Genomic DNA, 16,271 nt, shown 5'->3' with positions numbered 1-16,271 from the left:
TGCTTTTGGACCTTTGCTTCAAGAAAAAATTGCATACAAGCAATCTGAGCATCTGCACAGCAAGTGATTATGTTCAAAATGTATAGAGTTTGCATAGAATTCAAAGTTTTTGGTTCCCAGGTTTGTGGAGACATGCGTGGGTATAATCACAGAAATGGAGCTGCACGAGGAAGCGAGCAGAGCTCAGTGGCAGAGCATATGCTTTGCAGACAGAAGGTCCCAAATGCTGTCCCAGCCTTCCTTCTCTTACCCCAAACTGTCACTTTCCACAAGAGTAGCAACAAAACTAGGCAGCCAGGCTGTCACATTTAAATTAATTCATACATAACCAAAGCAAGCACCCAAAATAGATTCCAGTCGGTTCATGCAGAACTCTTTGATCTTCAAGACATAATGTGCAAATAACTGAAATGTTTCCCTAGAGGACAACCAATTCTCACTTCACCTTATGCTACCCTTTATACTTTTGACGGCTTCTTCATAGCTTTAAAATCTCTTTCTGAACCCTCCAGCACAATTCATTGCTAATCCAGAAAGTGAAAGTTATTACGGAATTTCCTATGGATTAATCCATTGAATTCAGCACTAACATCCCATCAAAGTTAACAGATACTACTGGGAGGTACCCTGCCTTAACTCAGACTTTCCCAAACTGTGCTCCATGGAACCCTCTTGTTCCATTCAATGTGACTATGTGTTCTGTGAGAAAATGTTGATACCAGTGATTTTTTCCCTCCAAAATATTCCATATGGAAATACGTACATATAAAAAATAATTAGTTGAATAGTATTTACATCATAAAGGTGGCTACTGAAACATAGCAAAGGGAAAGCCTAATTAGCCCATGGCTGGTGCATGCAGCCAGAGCCAGGACACAGAAAACAGACCCAGTGAACCGTCTGGAGCTAAGGTTTGGTCTCACCTGCAAGTATCAGCAGCAGGAAGCTGAGCAGAGTGTGAGTGTGCATGCATTTAATTTTCATCTCTGAATTCTGTGAGTATGTACTGGGGAGGGGAGGCAACATGTAAGCCTGGCAGCTAACTAGAATCCTTCCAAACGCTGAGCAGACCCTGAGTGTCATTTAACAAAGAGGAAAGTGTTTCCATTTTCTTTACAGCTTAAGTACAGCTCTATGCTCTGCAAACTAATTTTTAAGCCTCTAGGCCAGTGATGGTGAACCTTTTAGAGACTGAGTGCCCAAACTGCAACCTAAAACCCACTTATTGCAAAGTGGCAACACTGCAATAAAACCTGAAAACTGAGGTTTTAGTTTAGAAAAAACAACTCACGGCCAATCCAAGCAAATATATATATATATCCTTGGCAGTGCACTGGCCATGTGAAAGCTCTGATGAGTTGCTGCTCGTGATGTCATTGCCTGGCGCCACTACTCCTTTCCGAGCATGCACATGGCCCCTATGTGCGCTTTTATCCAATGCTCAGCTGCTGGGGCGAGTTGGCTCACATGCTGACAGAGAGGGCTCTGTGTGCCCGCTGTGGCATGCCTGCCATAGGTTCGCCACATCTGGTCTAGGCTCTATTCCTTAGCTAATAGTGCTCTAAGCTCTGTAAATTAATTTAGTTTGAGTGCCTTCTTTATTATTTTTTCTTTACAAGCAATAAAACATCCTCCAAAACTTGCTTTTAAAAATTCAAATAAAAATCAGATCCACTTTTGAGCATCACATACAACAATCTTTTGGCACAGAAATAGGTCTATCTTATTCCAAAAAATCTAGAACCCTGACTTTATCCTGGTGTTATTCCATGACCCCCTCACCCCCATAACTCAGATTAGCATTTATGGGTACCATCAATGTATTTCAAGTTCATAGATCTAAGATATGGCCAAGATTTACTGAAGAAACATCATCTCAGTTGTGAGATGTGAATTTAACAGGCAATTTACTATGCTTTTCCTTTTAATAGCCCTACTCTGTAGGAAAACATGTTCTATCAATTGTAACACACATTATTTTACCATGTTTAGAGCAAATACACTGTGACAATTTTAGAAATCAACGGTTTATATTATGACTAGGAACTTATTCTTTCTGCTAAAGTAAAGAGATTTCAGCCTGTCTAATCTGTGACTAATAAACAGGCTTTGCAGCAAAAGTAAATTCCCAGAAGCAGTGAGTCGGGCAAATCTGTAAGCATTCCTCCAGAATAAGTCCAAAAGAAGGACGCAGAGCCTGAATGGTGTCCTTGACTATAGGGATCATGGATGAAAGGCAGTCCTTGGCTGATAGCACCAAGCACCAGAAGCCACTCCAGGGGAACTCACCTCATCCACCTCTCTCTTGTTGGTATCAAAAGTGATATTGAAGAGGACCTTCAGGATTTCCATGGCAAGCTCTGCCTCCTGCCGAGGTAAAGGTAGGGAAGGATTCCCCATAGCAGCCACCTCATGAGGGTCTATCCACTTCACTTCCAGGGTAAGTTCCAGGGTGTCTGTCATGAGACTGATACCCCGGAGTTCCTGTGCAAGCTGCTGTCGGATGTCCACCCTGAGTGCCGTCAACAAAAAAAGAAGTCGCAAGTCAAAAAACTTTATGTCATGTGGGAGATTTCTCTCGTTGTAGAGTTTGATGCGATCTGTGAGGCCCACCACAAGCCGGGCTTCAGAGGCCACCTCCTGAGCCTGGGGGCTGCTGAAGACAATGTTGCATAGGCACTTAAGTGCCTCCAGGATGACATCCAGGTCTGGTACCTCTAGCATCCGCTCCTCTGTGTAATCAATCCCAGCATGCCTGGCGAGTGTCTTCAAGCTTCCCATGGTTGTAAAGGGGCCAAGGCAGCTTTTGTCCCGGGATAGGATTCGTATGCTTTCCAAGCATGTGACCTGGCAGGATGGCTGCAGCACTCTCTCCAAGAACTTGATCAGGAGTGCGGCCAATTTCTGCAGCATTAGAAGGGAAAAAGGAGAAGCTTAACAAATCTAATAGCCAAGAAATGAGTTTCTGCATGGGAAACAAGGATCAGTCCATACCTGAATTTGTGTATCTGAGAGGTTCCATGAAATTATGCTCCCTGAACCTTCACAATCCATGAGTTCCCTCAGCTCTGTATCCATGTATGCTGCAAACAGTGCTAACATAAAGTACCCATGACACTAGCATAACAACAGGAACAGACCTGACATGCACAGCAGCTTGTTAAGCACAGGCATCACACCCTCAATCTACAAGGTTCAGGTTGTGAATATTGTTGCACATGTAGCTGAAGTAACACTCAAGAGGGAAGTAGCAGCACACACGGAGAACCCCAAATATTGCAAAACTACAAAGAACCTTTAGAGAAAAAACTCCAAGGGGTGACCCAAAAACCAGGCCAATGAAGATTACACTTGTTCAGTGGCCACTAAAAGATGGTGTTGGGGGTTGGAAAATGAGTGTATGTATGAGTCGTAGTGAGGACACTAAACTGCAACACTCCACATAGTAACATTTTGTTGCAGGTTCCACTTGTTTTGTCCTGCAGCTCATTTGCTTTCATCCAGTCCAAGAAAACTGGCTTTGCACATGGCATCCTCGAGGTAAATAGATATGGCTAGGATCCAGACCCAAAGGGACAATATTGCCCCTCTGTTACAGTCTGGAGGTAGGACTAGCATCTTACATGGTTAGCCAGCCCAATATTTACATCTATCTATTTACTGCCATAAAATGTGCCACCTTTTTCAATAGTAAATGAATCCTGCTCTGGCCAGACCTAGTCCAAAGGGGCCTCTCCACTTGAAAAGGGAAAGCAGTCATGAGCTCAGCCACAGAATCAGGCGGGTCAGGCTATGGAATCAAGCAAGACAGGGAAGTACGGACAGAAGTGGTACAATGATATGTGGGACGTTCTCTGTATCTCACAACAAAGCAGCAAAATGATGCAGCAGAGAGTGCTTTTTGCATGGTTGCTGAGCACAGATGTAAAAACATGGGTACTTTTCTAACTGGGAAGGCTTGTTGCATGTTGGTGTTTCTTTGCTTTGTTCACCAAGTTATGGTGTAAATTCGCCCAAATTCAGCAAACTCACAGATGAAATCTATTCTTGCAGCATTATTAAGTAAATTTTGAGCGGGACCTCTTAAATGCCTTTTAAACTGATATTAGTGAATACATCTGTTTATGTAACATACTACTGTTCTTAAGACTGAATAATTCATTTGTGTCTGCATCAAACTCTAGAGAAAAGATTGTAGAATATTAGGGAAACAGAAGACAACAAAACACATAGGTTTTCTGCCTCAAGGGTGAGCGCAATAAAGATATCTGTGTACTCATGATATGCAACAATCCCTTGATTCCATCTTCTCATTTCCTAATAATATTTTGAGATAAGGAGGATTTTTCTACATTTCTAGCACAGCATGGGATCTTAAGAAAGTCCTCTTGAACAAATATAAAATCATACTGATTCCTGTGCCTACTAAACAATAACGGCCCAATGGTACCCAAAGCAAGTAGAACAATCCTATAAAACAAAAACAAAATACTATATAAAAGAACTGGGTAAAAATCAATAAAATGGCCAGGTAAAAGCAACAGAAGCAATTTTTCATGCATAATCAGTAACTAATTATATATAACTGTTGTTACTGTTAACAGTTAAATAATAGTTGAATATATTATATAAAGTAGGCCTTAGAAAGCTGGCATTTGCATGCATTTCTGCTGGACTATATCAATAGGTATGTAGTGGTAAAAAGATCATCAACAAATCTGCCATATATAGTCGCTCAGTATAACTGACACAAGACTATTTCCCTGTGAAGGATACATGTGTCCATTGCATGGCTACTGCAGTCTCAATGCATGGCTACCACCCTGCACCTTCACCCAGTGGACCATTTTCAGCTGTCTAGATGGAACACCACAGAGGAAGAGGAAGGAAGCGGGGGGTGGGGGCATTCTGTGGCACAAGCCATTGGCCTCAGCCTCTTCGCTTCCCTGACCCCAGCATGCTGCTTTTCCTCCTCTGTGAGGCTGATTTCTGACCTTGGAGAGGCAGCTGGTGCAGTTCCTTTCATGGTGTCAGTGAGGTGGATGGGACGGGGGCTCGGCATTTAGAGTCCCAGATCTGATGTTTCACAACCTCAAGTGAGACTCTAATTAATTCTGTGGTCCCACAGACAAATTTGGGAGGCCACAGGATTATACTCTTAATTCATTATTAAGATGTCTTCAACTACAGGACTTTTCACATGTGAATGCATGACATTATCCCTCTTATTGCTAGAAAAATAATTGGCTAGCTGCTACCATTGACCACTTCCTATAACATGGGAGGATGTGCATGATTTACACTTTATATAACAGTCATAAGACACAAAAACACTCTTGGGAATTACATCTGGATGTTAAGTTTTGTAATGAAATGATGCCAAAATAGTAATACATATAAATACATCAGACTTAAAAACATGAACTCTAGATCATTTCCATACATTTATCGTCTTTCTAAAAAAGACATACAAAGTAGTCTTCCAACATAGTAAATATATGATGCTACCTTAGAATGTTTGGCTATTGGTCCATCTAGGTCAATGCTGGCTACTCTGACTGAGAGCAGTTCTCCAGTATGTTTAAATGTATTGTGTTACTAAGAGAACAGGCAGTCACTGCCTATCCTGCACTGCTGATCCACCAACAGCTGTGCCCACCTTCCTCTCCTGCCTGCTGTGGGGCAAAACTAGAATCAGATTTTTCCCCAGCAGACGAGAGAGAAGCAAATCAGAAGGTCCCAGACTGATCCCTCTCTGGTGATACAGGGGCAACATTTCCAAGTGAAAACTTGGCAGTCCTAATCTATGCATGGCATGTTTATGAAGCATAGAGCCGAAAGATATCACAACAGCCACTAGTATAAATGGCTGTCAAAATACCTTCTGCTCCTGACCCAACACTTTTCTCCGTGAGTGGTTTTACACCAGCAAGGCAACTCTCTGCTCTCTGGCTGCTGCCAGCACACCTTTGTAAATGTTGAGGGCCCAAGTGCATATTACGTTAAGCAAACTTTTTAACAACCATGACAATTTTGGCACAGCTGGCCACTTTTGTTTTGAAGGAAAAGCTGCTGCTCTGCTAAAAGGAGGAGTTTAGCCCATTCAACATCCAGTGTAAGTCAGGCAGTCTCTCACGTCTCAGGGTTTCGACAGAGTAAGCACAATAAATCAGGGCCTTACCTTCCTTTCTTCCTGTTCCTCAACTTCAAAGGTAAAACACTGTGCTTTCTGGGAATGCAAAGGAGATAATTAATGGGGAAAATGATAAAATAAATGCACCAAAGGACTCATTCAGAAAATAAATGGCAGAAAATAAACAGGTTTCTCCTCAAAACCCAGCCTATAGCTTGTGAGTCAGTGAACTACAAAAGGAAAGAACCGTGCTAACAATTGATATGTTAATACAGTGAGGATGGCATAGTTTATAATCAGGTAGCACTTAAGATGGAATTTAAACTGTTTATGATATTAAGCACTAATCAAAATAACCTTTGGCTGCAATCGTCTAACCTGCTTACATCTGCAAAGCCGCTCTGAAGGCAACAGAGATCCACCAGAGAATATGCCCTTAAACTTGCAATCAGATCCATTGCAACCACATAGGAGAGAATTCCCATGCTGATGAGCTCAAGAGAGATTAGCTACTTACAATATAATATGCTGCTACAAGCATATTTGTGTGTGGTGTAACTGGACAGAGTTCTGGAAAGGAACCTTTCCTGAAAGGACACATGAAACTGTGCTTGATTCTGCTATCAGGCTTACATAGTAGCTTCTGGAGTGGGCTGATTTTCAGTGGGGAAAATGCAGAAAGGGAAAGGTTAAGCCCTCTTCTCCACACAGTGGTCACACTATAATTCGGGAGAGCCAAGGCATTTTTTTTAAAAAGAAAAAGCTATCAGGACTTTTGACTTTTCTACATTTTGTTGCAATACAACTTGGAACTGAAATGGATTTAATTGGTGTTGTTTTTACTTGATGTTCACAAGGTAATTAACACTGTGAAGGTACAAGGTACAAAATACTTTTATTGTGGCACAAATTAACAAAAATAAACTGGCACTTGTTGGTTGAATAAGTATTCATCCCACCAAGTCAATTTTTGGTAGAAGCACCTTTAGCAGCAGCTATAGCTGCAAGTCTTCTTGGGTGAGTCTCTTTCAGCTTTGCTCACCTATATTCTGCAATGTTTGCTGTTTTCCTGACACTCTTCCAGCTCTGTCAGGATGGATGGGGACTGCTGCTGAACAGCAACTTTCAAGTCTTGCCACAGGTTTTCAAGCAGATTGAGCTCTGGGCATTGGCTGGGCAGTATTTTAGATATTCATTTTTTTAAAAGCACTCCAATGTTACTTTGGCCCAGGTCATTGTTCTGCTACAGGGTGAACCCTCCAAGCCCCTGACCCAGGTCCCTTGCAGATGGAAACAGGTTTACCTCTAGGATTTCCCTGTATTTGGCTCCAGCCATCTTGCTCTCGGTTCTGGCCAGTTTCCCAGACCCCGCCAAGGAAAAGCATTCCCACAGCATGATGTTTCCAGCACCAAGCTTCACTGCAGAAATGGGGTTCGCAGGGCAATGAACCACACAGAGCGTTTTGCAGCAAGGCTGAAAGGTTTTAGTTTGGTCTCATCAGAATAGAGATCCTTTCCCCACATGTTTGCTGGATGCAAAGGTCAAGCTAGAATCCAGCTGTCTTGCACTCAATGGACTTCTTTCCCACACTCAGCCCTGGTCAGGAAGCAAGTTGAGCTGAGATCAAGTCTGCAAATGCTCAAGAACACGAGTGTCTTGTTTGCACAAAGTGTACAAAGCCCACTAGTCATGTGTGTGAAAGTACAACTCTGCTTGAACTTAATTCCTGCCAAACACCCACACAAATGCCTGGTGTGAGACAGTCCTAGGGAAGAGAGAAATGGGGCAGAGTCCAGGGGGCCAAGCTGAGGAAACTAATGGATTCCCACCCCAAAACTGGATTCTTCACACATCCATAGCTGTCTCCCCCATATGGCTTTTTGCAAACTTTAAATGGGCTTTGATATGGGTTGGTGTCAGTAACTTTATTTTAGGCTTTCTTCCTGGGTCCCCTCCATAAAGCCCAGGTTTGTAGAGCATCTGGTTGACAGTCATCCCATGGATGGTTTCTCCTATATCAGCCGCAGATCTCTCCATCTCCTTGAGAGTAACCACTGGTCTCCTGGTTGCCTTTCTGACTAATGCACTCCTCACCTGGTCACTGAGTTTTGGTGAATAGCCTTCTTTAGGCAGAATTATGGTCGAGCCATATTCTCTGCATTTTGTAAGAATGGACTTAATGATGTGTAAACAAAGGGGCCAACAAACTACAACTTGCAAACCTCACACTCAGAATATGGGAATGGGTATTTCAATATAATGTAGGACATTTTGCCATTTCTATCACCAGTTCCAACAACATGTGAGCACATTCTCTCAATTGATCCTATCAACTATCCCATACCATTTGGACCATTTTCAGGAAGTGGGGCACACCATTTATGCATTTCTTCACCATTCCAGGAAACAGCTATTGCTAACATTTCTGCAGCCATGCAGGGATAGGCAATAGAACCCTAGGAGATGCCTTCCTCCTCGAGAAGATGGGAAGCTTGTACTGCCCTTTCCCTCCATTTCCTCTCCTTCAGCAAACATGCCAGCAGAAGGCACCGGCTGTAATTTTGTTGCCCCTTAACAGCCCAGTCAAACAAGGTTTGCCCCCCTGCAGGTTCAGTCGAGAGGGCACTTTGTCATCCATCCATACAAACCCCATTCACACAGGATCAAGGACTAAATTTTCTTACCCTCTAGTTAACAGTTTGGAAGCTATGGTAAAAGCTGATTCATGGACCTTTGAGCCTTCAGGAGGGACAAAGTTCAGCTGGTTGGAGACACTTCTCTGGCAAGCCAGAGTGAGAATGAGGGTTGGCAGGGTATACACTGAGGTGCCCAGCCCCAACTAGGCATCACTGCCCAGCTTATTCTTGCCCCTCCTGCTCATGCATGAAGCGTTTCCCTCTGGCATGTGCAGGAGGGGCAGCAGAGGGTGAACTGACTGAGCAGTACTACTCCCTTCCACAAAACTGCTCAGCAGGTTTTCCCACCTTTGGCCTGACCATGGATCAGGCACCTTCCCTCCTTCTCCAGTGGTCCCCTCTGGAGCAGGAGATGACAGTGCCTGATGAGCTCCCTTGTCCTCTCTGCTGTGCTTCAAGGCAAGAGCCCTGGTTGCATGAGAGAGACTGGGCAGAACCTGGCTTGCAATCATGACTGTCAAAGAGAGGAGCCTCATTCCTCATTCCTCTCTGCAATGCCTTCTGGGATACCACCTGGAGGACTGAGAGCGAAGGAAATGGCAGGAAGGAGAATTACCACAACGAGCTTGATCATCTGTCAAGCACGTCCTCACAAAACAAAAACAAATTGTGGAAACCATGCAGGGTTGTTTGTCTTGCTATGTGAACCCAGCCTATGAGTTCAATATGCAATTCCTAAAAAATGGTTTCTTGTTAATGAGATCTTCTATTTCTGAGCCATTCTTACGCACTGAACTTAGAGTACCACTCATAAAAAATGCCAGAAAATCACTGACCGTTGGGAATTCTAGTACCTTTTCAAAATACTAGAATCCAAAAGCAGTCTTAATCCTTTCAATTTCCCCTTATATGCCAAATCAGAGCTTTGGATATCTGAAAGGCATACACTGAATAGTGTATACTGTTCAGCATGTACTGAAGAGCACTTATTTATGTATTTATTCTATTTGTATGCTGTCCCATCGCATAGACTCGGGACGGCTTACATAAAATAAAATAAAACATAATACACATAAAATCCAGATCCACCCTCGCTGCAGATTAAAACCTACAAGCTAATGTTAAAAGTTATTAAAATGTTGTTGAAATAAAAAGGTCTTAGCCTGGTGCCGAAAAACAAATAATGACGGCGCCAGGCGGATCTCTTTGGGGAGTGCATTCCATAGGCTGGGTGCCACCGCAGAGAAAGCCCTCCTCCGGATACCTTGCCTCCTAATGTCTTTCACGGAGGGTTCCTGGAGGAGGGCCTCTGCTACTGATCTCGGGGGGCGGGAGGGCAAATATGGAAGAAGGTGTTCCTTTAGATATCCAGGTCCCAAGCCGTTAAGGGCTTTATAGGTAATAACCAGCACCTTGAATTGAGTCCAGACTTCGATGGGAAGCCAGTGAAGCTGGTAGAGGACTGGGGTTATATGAGAATAATGCCCAGTCCCCGTCAGCAACCTGGCTGCTCTATTTTGCACCATCTGAAGTATCCGGACTGTCTTCAACGGCAGTCCCACGTAGAGCGCGTTACAGAAATCCAACCGGGAAATAACCAATGCATGTGTCACTGTCGCTAGGCAATCGTCCTCCAGGTAGGGACACAGCTGATGGATCAACCAAAGCTGAAGGAAAGCGCTCCTCGCCACTGGGCCTCCAGGGACAGCTCTGGGTCGAGGAGCACTTCCAAGCTGTGGAGGAAGTGCAACCCCATTCAGGGCAAGGTCCAAGTCACCTAACCAGGAACTCGAACCACCCACCAACAGGACCTCCGTCTTGTCTGGATTGAGTTTCAGTTTATTGGCCCTCACCAATACATCCACTGCCTCACCTGGATTGGTTGAAAAAGAGAGGTAGAGCTGGGTATCATCAGCATATTGATGATTCCACAGCCCAAACCTCCTGATGACCTCTCCCAGTGGTTTCATGTAGATGTTGAATAGCAAGGGGGACAAAATGGACCCCTGCGGTATTCCATGGCATAGCTGCCATGGCGCAGAGCCAAAGTCCCCCTTGCCAAGCAGTGCCTCCTACTCCCAGTCCCGCCAGCCTATCCAGAAGGGTACCATGGTCGATGGTATTGAAAGCTGCTGAGAGGTCCAGGAGGACCAACAGGGACACACTCCCCCTGTCTCTCTCCCTGCACAGGTCATCGTACAGGGCGACCAAGGCAGATTCAGTACCATACCCGGGTCTGAAGCCGGACTGAAATGGGTCCAGATAATCAGTCTCATTCAAGAGTGCTTGGAGTTGTCCTGCCATCACCCGCTCTAACACCTTGCCCAAGAACGGGATGTTGGCCACCGGTCTATAATTGGCGGCCATCTCTGGATCCAGGGACGCCTTCTTTAGGACCAGCCTGACTACCACCTCCTTTAGAGGAGAGGGCACCCGGCCGTCCCTCAGAGAGGCGTTAATGACCTCCAGGATTCCTTCAGGTATACTGGTATACCCCACACAAACCAGGCCTTTCCCTGCCCTATGCACAGCTGCTGGTTAGTGGCAACAGCAGAGAAGTGGAGCGGAGGGCATGGCTGCCACTTTCAGGAACAGCAATCTTTCTGGGACAAAATTATTCTCCTCTGTCATCACACATTAAGAAACAAATAGCACTGTAATTACCATGAATTTTGCTTTCACCTTTTGGAGTTCTCTGACACAAATCTTTAGACTCTCTCAGCATTAAACTCTTTCTGTATCAGGGAGTAATCTTTATCAGCATTCTGCAAATGGCATCATCCCACCGTACACTGAGAGAGAAACACCAAAAGAGAGAGCCAGTGTGGTGCAGTGGTTAAGAGCACATGTCTGGGATTCAAGTGATCTGGGTTCTAGTTCCCACTCAGCCATGGAGCCAACTGGGTAATTTGCCCCAGTCACAGACTCTCAGTCCAACCTACCTCAAAAGGTTGTTGTTGTGGAGATAAGATTGAGAGCACGAGGAAGAGAATGATGTAAGCTACTCTGAGTTCATAAAAAAAGAAAAAAGTGGGATATAAATCCAATATCTAAATAAAAGATGGTCGGTCTGCTTCTTTAAAAGCTCTTAACTGCTTTTTAAACTCCCAGACAGGATAACAGACCTATCCTCATATTGATTTTCTCTGAACAAAACTATCTACAAAAAGTGGATTTATGCAAACCAGTATTTTATTTTTCAGTGTCTGATTTATTCAGGTTGTCATTTCTGTAACTGGAATTTTCACCAAGCTAAAACTGCCCATTTGGCATTCAAGGAGAAAGCTAGGTAGTAGAACACATGCTTTGCACACAGGAAGTTGCAGACTCAATTTGTAGCATTACCAATCAAAAAAGATGTCGGAAACCAATGGCGCGGCACAGCAGAATTCAGTTCATAGGCATGGAAGCAATTCTTCAGCTCACATTCATTTCCCCCTTTTGTGCCATTTTGTGCTATGCATCACATATGCATCTCTGCTTATTTCTCACCTATCCTGGAGAACTACTGCAGGAGGCTTTCATGGGCATGAAAAGCCCTGATACAACTGGCTGTAATTACTGTCAGAAGCATACACTTCACTGGAACTTGATTTCATGTTCCTAGATATGCTTATTATTGAAGGATCTGAGTATTTCATGAAAGATTTTGAATCAAATCTAAAGCCGGATCCTTTAGATTGCTTACTCGCACCACATCCATTTGTTTCTTTCTCCTCCCTATCAGTATTCAAATGCCATAGCTATGGCAAATCCCAGGTCAAGAGATTTTTTAATTATCTTAAATTACATGATACACAGTAATTCTCTATGCAGAGCACCTCCTGGGCCTGTGTGTTTGTTAATACCACACATCTGCTTGCCACGTAAAGCTCCTCCTCCTTTCTCTTCTGCTCTCTGAAATCCGTCCCCAATAACTATGATCTATATTTCCACCATGCCCTGCTTTGACCAAAACAGCTTAATCTCTCCATTACATCTCATCTTAAGCAAGCAAAGGAGAGAACAGTCACAAACAATACCTACCCCCTGCGAAAGAAAAAGCAAACAAACAAGCAGACCAAAAAGCCTATCTTTGCAAGCACAACGAAAGCTTGCTTACAGGGGTTAGCCACATTTTACTGAATCTGCACAGAGAGAGGAAACTGAAGGCAGCGTGCTGGGAAGCAGACCAAGGGATTCCCCAGCAGGCATCAGGCAAACAGCTCCTCATGAACACTCACCTCTCGGTTGTAGATCTGCAGCACTTTGAGGACAGTATCTTGCTCCCCGCTTTCCACAGTCTCTAGCACGGTCTGGAGTGCCATTTCTCCACAGAGTGGAGGTGGCCTCGAGGGCTGCAAAGCGTGGCAGGAGGCCTTGCAGTCTGGCTGGAAAATCACAGATGCGCACGGGCCTTGCAGACACGCAGCTGAAGAGGACAGGGAGGAAAGGAAATGAGACTGCCCACTCCAGAACACCCGAAGCACAGAGCAGATGGGCGATCCTAGTAACACCAGCCAATGGTTCTCTTACACTCTCCCACTAATCCTCTTTCTCTCTGAGCTTTTCAGCATTAAATAAATGCCCAAGCACCAAGCAAGCCTCCTCCTCCCCCAGTCTGAGGATTACCTCAGAACAGATAACTGTATGCTGCGGCTCCCTCAAATAGCCTCTCTCCCCTCCACCCACTGGCCTGATTTCTGCTGCTTCACAGAAACTGTCCCAGTGATATAAAAAATGTGTGCATAATATAGACAAACACATACACTGTGTCATATCCCAGCTATCGATATCTACAGACAGGAAATAGAGGCAAAATGAGAGGTCAGAGAGCTTTGTAAACCTGTGCACACAGATCTGAGTTTTTCTTTAATGGACTCACATCTGAATATGGGAACCTGTTTAAAAAATGTGGAAGGGGGAGGTTGCAAGCTAGTATCTTCTACCACCTCGGGCACTGGACTTTGTTGTCACAGTTTTCCATGGGTCCTCAGGTGAAATGTTCAGCCTGTGTTCTGTGTGACTATAAAGATGTCAGCTTCCTAAAGTGTGGTGACATGTTTTCATTTCCCTCTGAGGTTCTTTCTGATCTTTGCACATTTCACACTATGTGATGACAGAAGCAGTGACAGCAGAAGGAGGCCAGCAGGCTGTGATCACACAACCTACAAGAAGAGACACAGAGTCCATCCCTGGCCTGTTCCACATCCTTAGTTTGCATAAACCAGAGCATTCCCTTCCCTATATATAATCTGTCCCGGCTTTTGAATATGGAAAGGCTGAACATGATGCTTGCCTGCCTAGAGTTGCAAGACAGAATTAAAGTGCCTGATAACATTCCTAAAACACCAGGAGCTGGACTGCACAAAGGTCACTTCTCATGAGATAAGGTGCACACCCTTCACACTTTACATGAATAACTAAAAGAAACACTAACGGAACACATGGATAGTATCTTTGTTGAATAAGTAGTTAGTGAGAGTCTGTGGTATTTTGTGTAGTTTTGAACTGTGTTATTCTTGTGCACTGTCTTGAGAGAACCACTCTGAAAGGTCATCTAAAATCATTTAAAATAAAAATAACCTAGGTGCCACATAAAGTGTGATGTGTCTCTAAAATAAATTAGATGAATATTTCCATGTACATAATTAACTGCTTGCCATTGAGTCGTGGCCAGCTATAAACAATACATCATAAAATATCTAAACAAAAAGGAAGATTGCACCATATACCAAAATATGTATATCTATGTGCAGACACATATATTGCCAATTTTGGCAAAGTATCAACACACTTAGTTCTGTCCAGTGGATTATAAATGCCTCATCTTATTGCCATTCTGCTCTTTTAAAAGAAATCTAACCCTCCTTCATAATTATACCCAAAGAGTCTGAATGTATAACTAGAGTGCTAAAAACAAGTTGTGTGTTTTTTGTTGTTGTTTTTAACTCTTTACCCTCTTCTGTGAATGTAAAACTTGCACATCCTCATCCAGGCCCATTAATTTTATCTACAACTGGTTGCTTGCAGTTGGGGCTTCTTTCACTATATGGCTTTTTACATGAAGCTTTTTACTTGCCACTTTATGGAGGCTTCTGCTCCTGGATTCTTTGTAGGTTTATGATAGGCTCCTTCCCCCTTACACATGCCCTCCCTCTCAACAATTTTCTTTCTCTACTTTTCTGTATGTTCAATTACATGAGGTGGTGCTGAGGTGTAGCAGAATTATGCAAATATATTAGGGATTATTGCTGGCATTCACAGATATACCGGACTTTCTTTGTGGGAGGAAGGGGAGTTATAAAGAATGGGAGAGGCCTTAGAGAATGACAATTTGTGCACCAACGAACTACTGAGCGTGAGGAATCAGAAGTACACAATAAATGCCACATGAAGAAAGGTTCTAGATCCCTGAAATCCAGTGGAATGAGAAACCTCGTGGCATCTTATCACATGGCATCTAATTCACATTTAACAGAATTTCAGAACATTCTAATAGTCAAGTCACATTATAATAAGCACTTCACCAATGCAGTAGTGGTCTGATATTTTCACAGCTTGGTCTTGTACTGTTCAAATATACAAGTGTTGCCTCTGAGTATTAGATTATGTCAAAATCAGAAAAAACTGTCCTTGTAGTTCATCTTAAATGTGTATATTCTATTATTCTGGCTTTCTTGTGTCTCTTTGTAACATACTAGTCATGTTTATACAATCTAACCTTTCTGCATAATCACTTTAGGTTTTACCATGAACATTGGTGGACCCGTGATCCACATAACAATTTGGTTTCTCAACTTGCACAACTCACGTTAGCAAAGTCTGCAGTGAGCTGGCAAAGTAAGTTTTGTGCTCACAACAAACAATTCAGGCAATTTACTTGCCACTGGAGTGAAGAGCAAGCTAAAGAATTCTTGCGTGAATCAACCCTTAATTTCCAAATCTTTTCTGAGCATTTAACTTATTTACTCATGTTATTATGTAATTTCATACTGGGATAATTTAAGAGCAAACAATGCCTTCCAGTATGGGGGTGGGGGGGAGAGAGGTACAACTGGCCCATATCCATGTTTAGCATCTTATCATTGGGTTGTGTAAGAAGGCTATGACCGCTGTGGAACCTTCCATCAATGAAGCAAACATTATGAACAAGTGATGGTTCATCAAAGCAGAAGCTTCACACCACCACTAACTGTACCAAGTGACTTGTAACAAGCTCTGAAACAAGGTCAGCCAGTCTCAGAAGAACAGTAGATTATTTTAAAAAATTAAGCATTTCTCTTAAAATAAGGATTAACATGCTTGTAGTTCCACTTCCATTACGGAGCCACACTTTCGTACGCCTAGGTTATAAGTCGCCTAGGAAGGCCTTTTGGCAGTTATAGGTGGCATATAAATATATGCATAAATAGACAGATAGATATACATATTTGGGAATTACTACAACAGTCTGTTTTTCAGCCCAGTTCCCAATGAATGCACTGCAAAAATAGCACTCCCCCACAAAAAATGCGTTCAG

The 16,271-nt window shown here is 43.4% G+C and overlaps 1 protein-coding gene across 6 annotated transcripts in view; it reads right to left on the bottom strand.

Moving 5' to 3' along the window:
• Nucleotides 1-16,271, bottom strand: part of RIC8A (RIC8 guanine nucleotide exchange factor A) — a 32,722-nt gene that overhangs the window by 12,587 nt on the left and 3,864 nt on the right. For 4 of the 6 annotated variants that reach the window (XM_044426024.1, XM_044426022.1, XM_044426021.1 and 1 more), the window contains 3 exons: nucleotides 12,994-13,181; nucleotides 6,182-6,229; nucleotides 2,290-2,904 (listed from right to left, as the gene is read on the bottom strand). In XM_044426024.1, coding sequence (XP_044281959.1) covers nucleotides 2,290-2,904; nucleotides 6,182-6,229; nucleotides 12,994-13,077 — 747 coding nt within the window. In that variant the 5' untranslated portion in view covers nucleotides 13,078-13,181. Of the gene's footprint in view, nucleotides 1-2,289; nucleotides 2,905-6,181; nucleotides 6,230-7,436; nucleotides 7,599-11,434; nucleotides 11,563-12,993; nucleotides 13,182-16,271 lie in introns of those variants that run through there. The other 2 variants (XM_044426025.1, XM_044426019.1) reach the window with 2 other exon arrangements.

The sequence above is a fragment of the Varanus komodoensis genome, unplaced genomic scaffold, assembly GCF_004798865.1.
Source record: "Varanus komodoensis strain SLA01 unplaced genomic scaffold, ASM479886v1 scaffold16, whole genome shotgun sequence".
Taxonomy (NCBI): domain Eukaryota; kingdom Metazoa; phylum Chordata; class Lepidosauria; order Squamata; family Varanidae; genus Varanus; species Varanus komodoensis.
The sequence above is the reverse complement of the archived record's forward strand: the minus strand, read 5'-3'. Positions and strand labels throughout refer to the sequence as shown.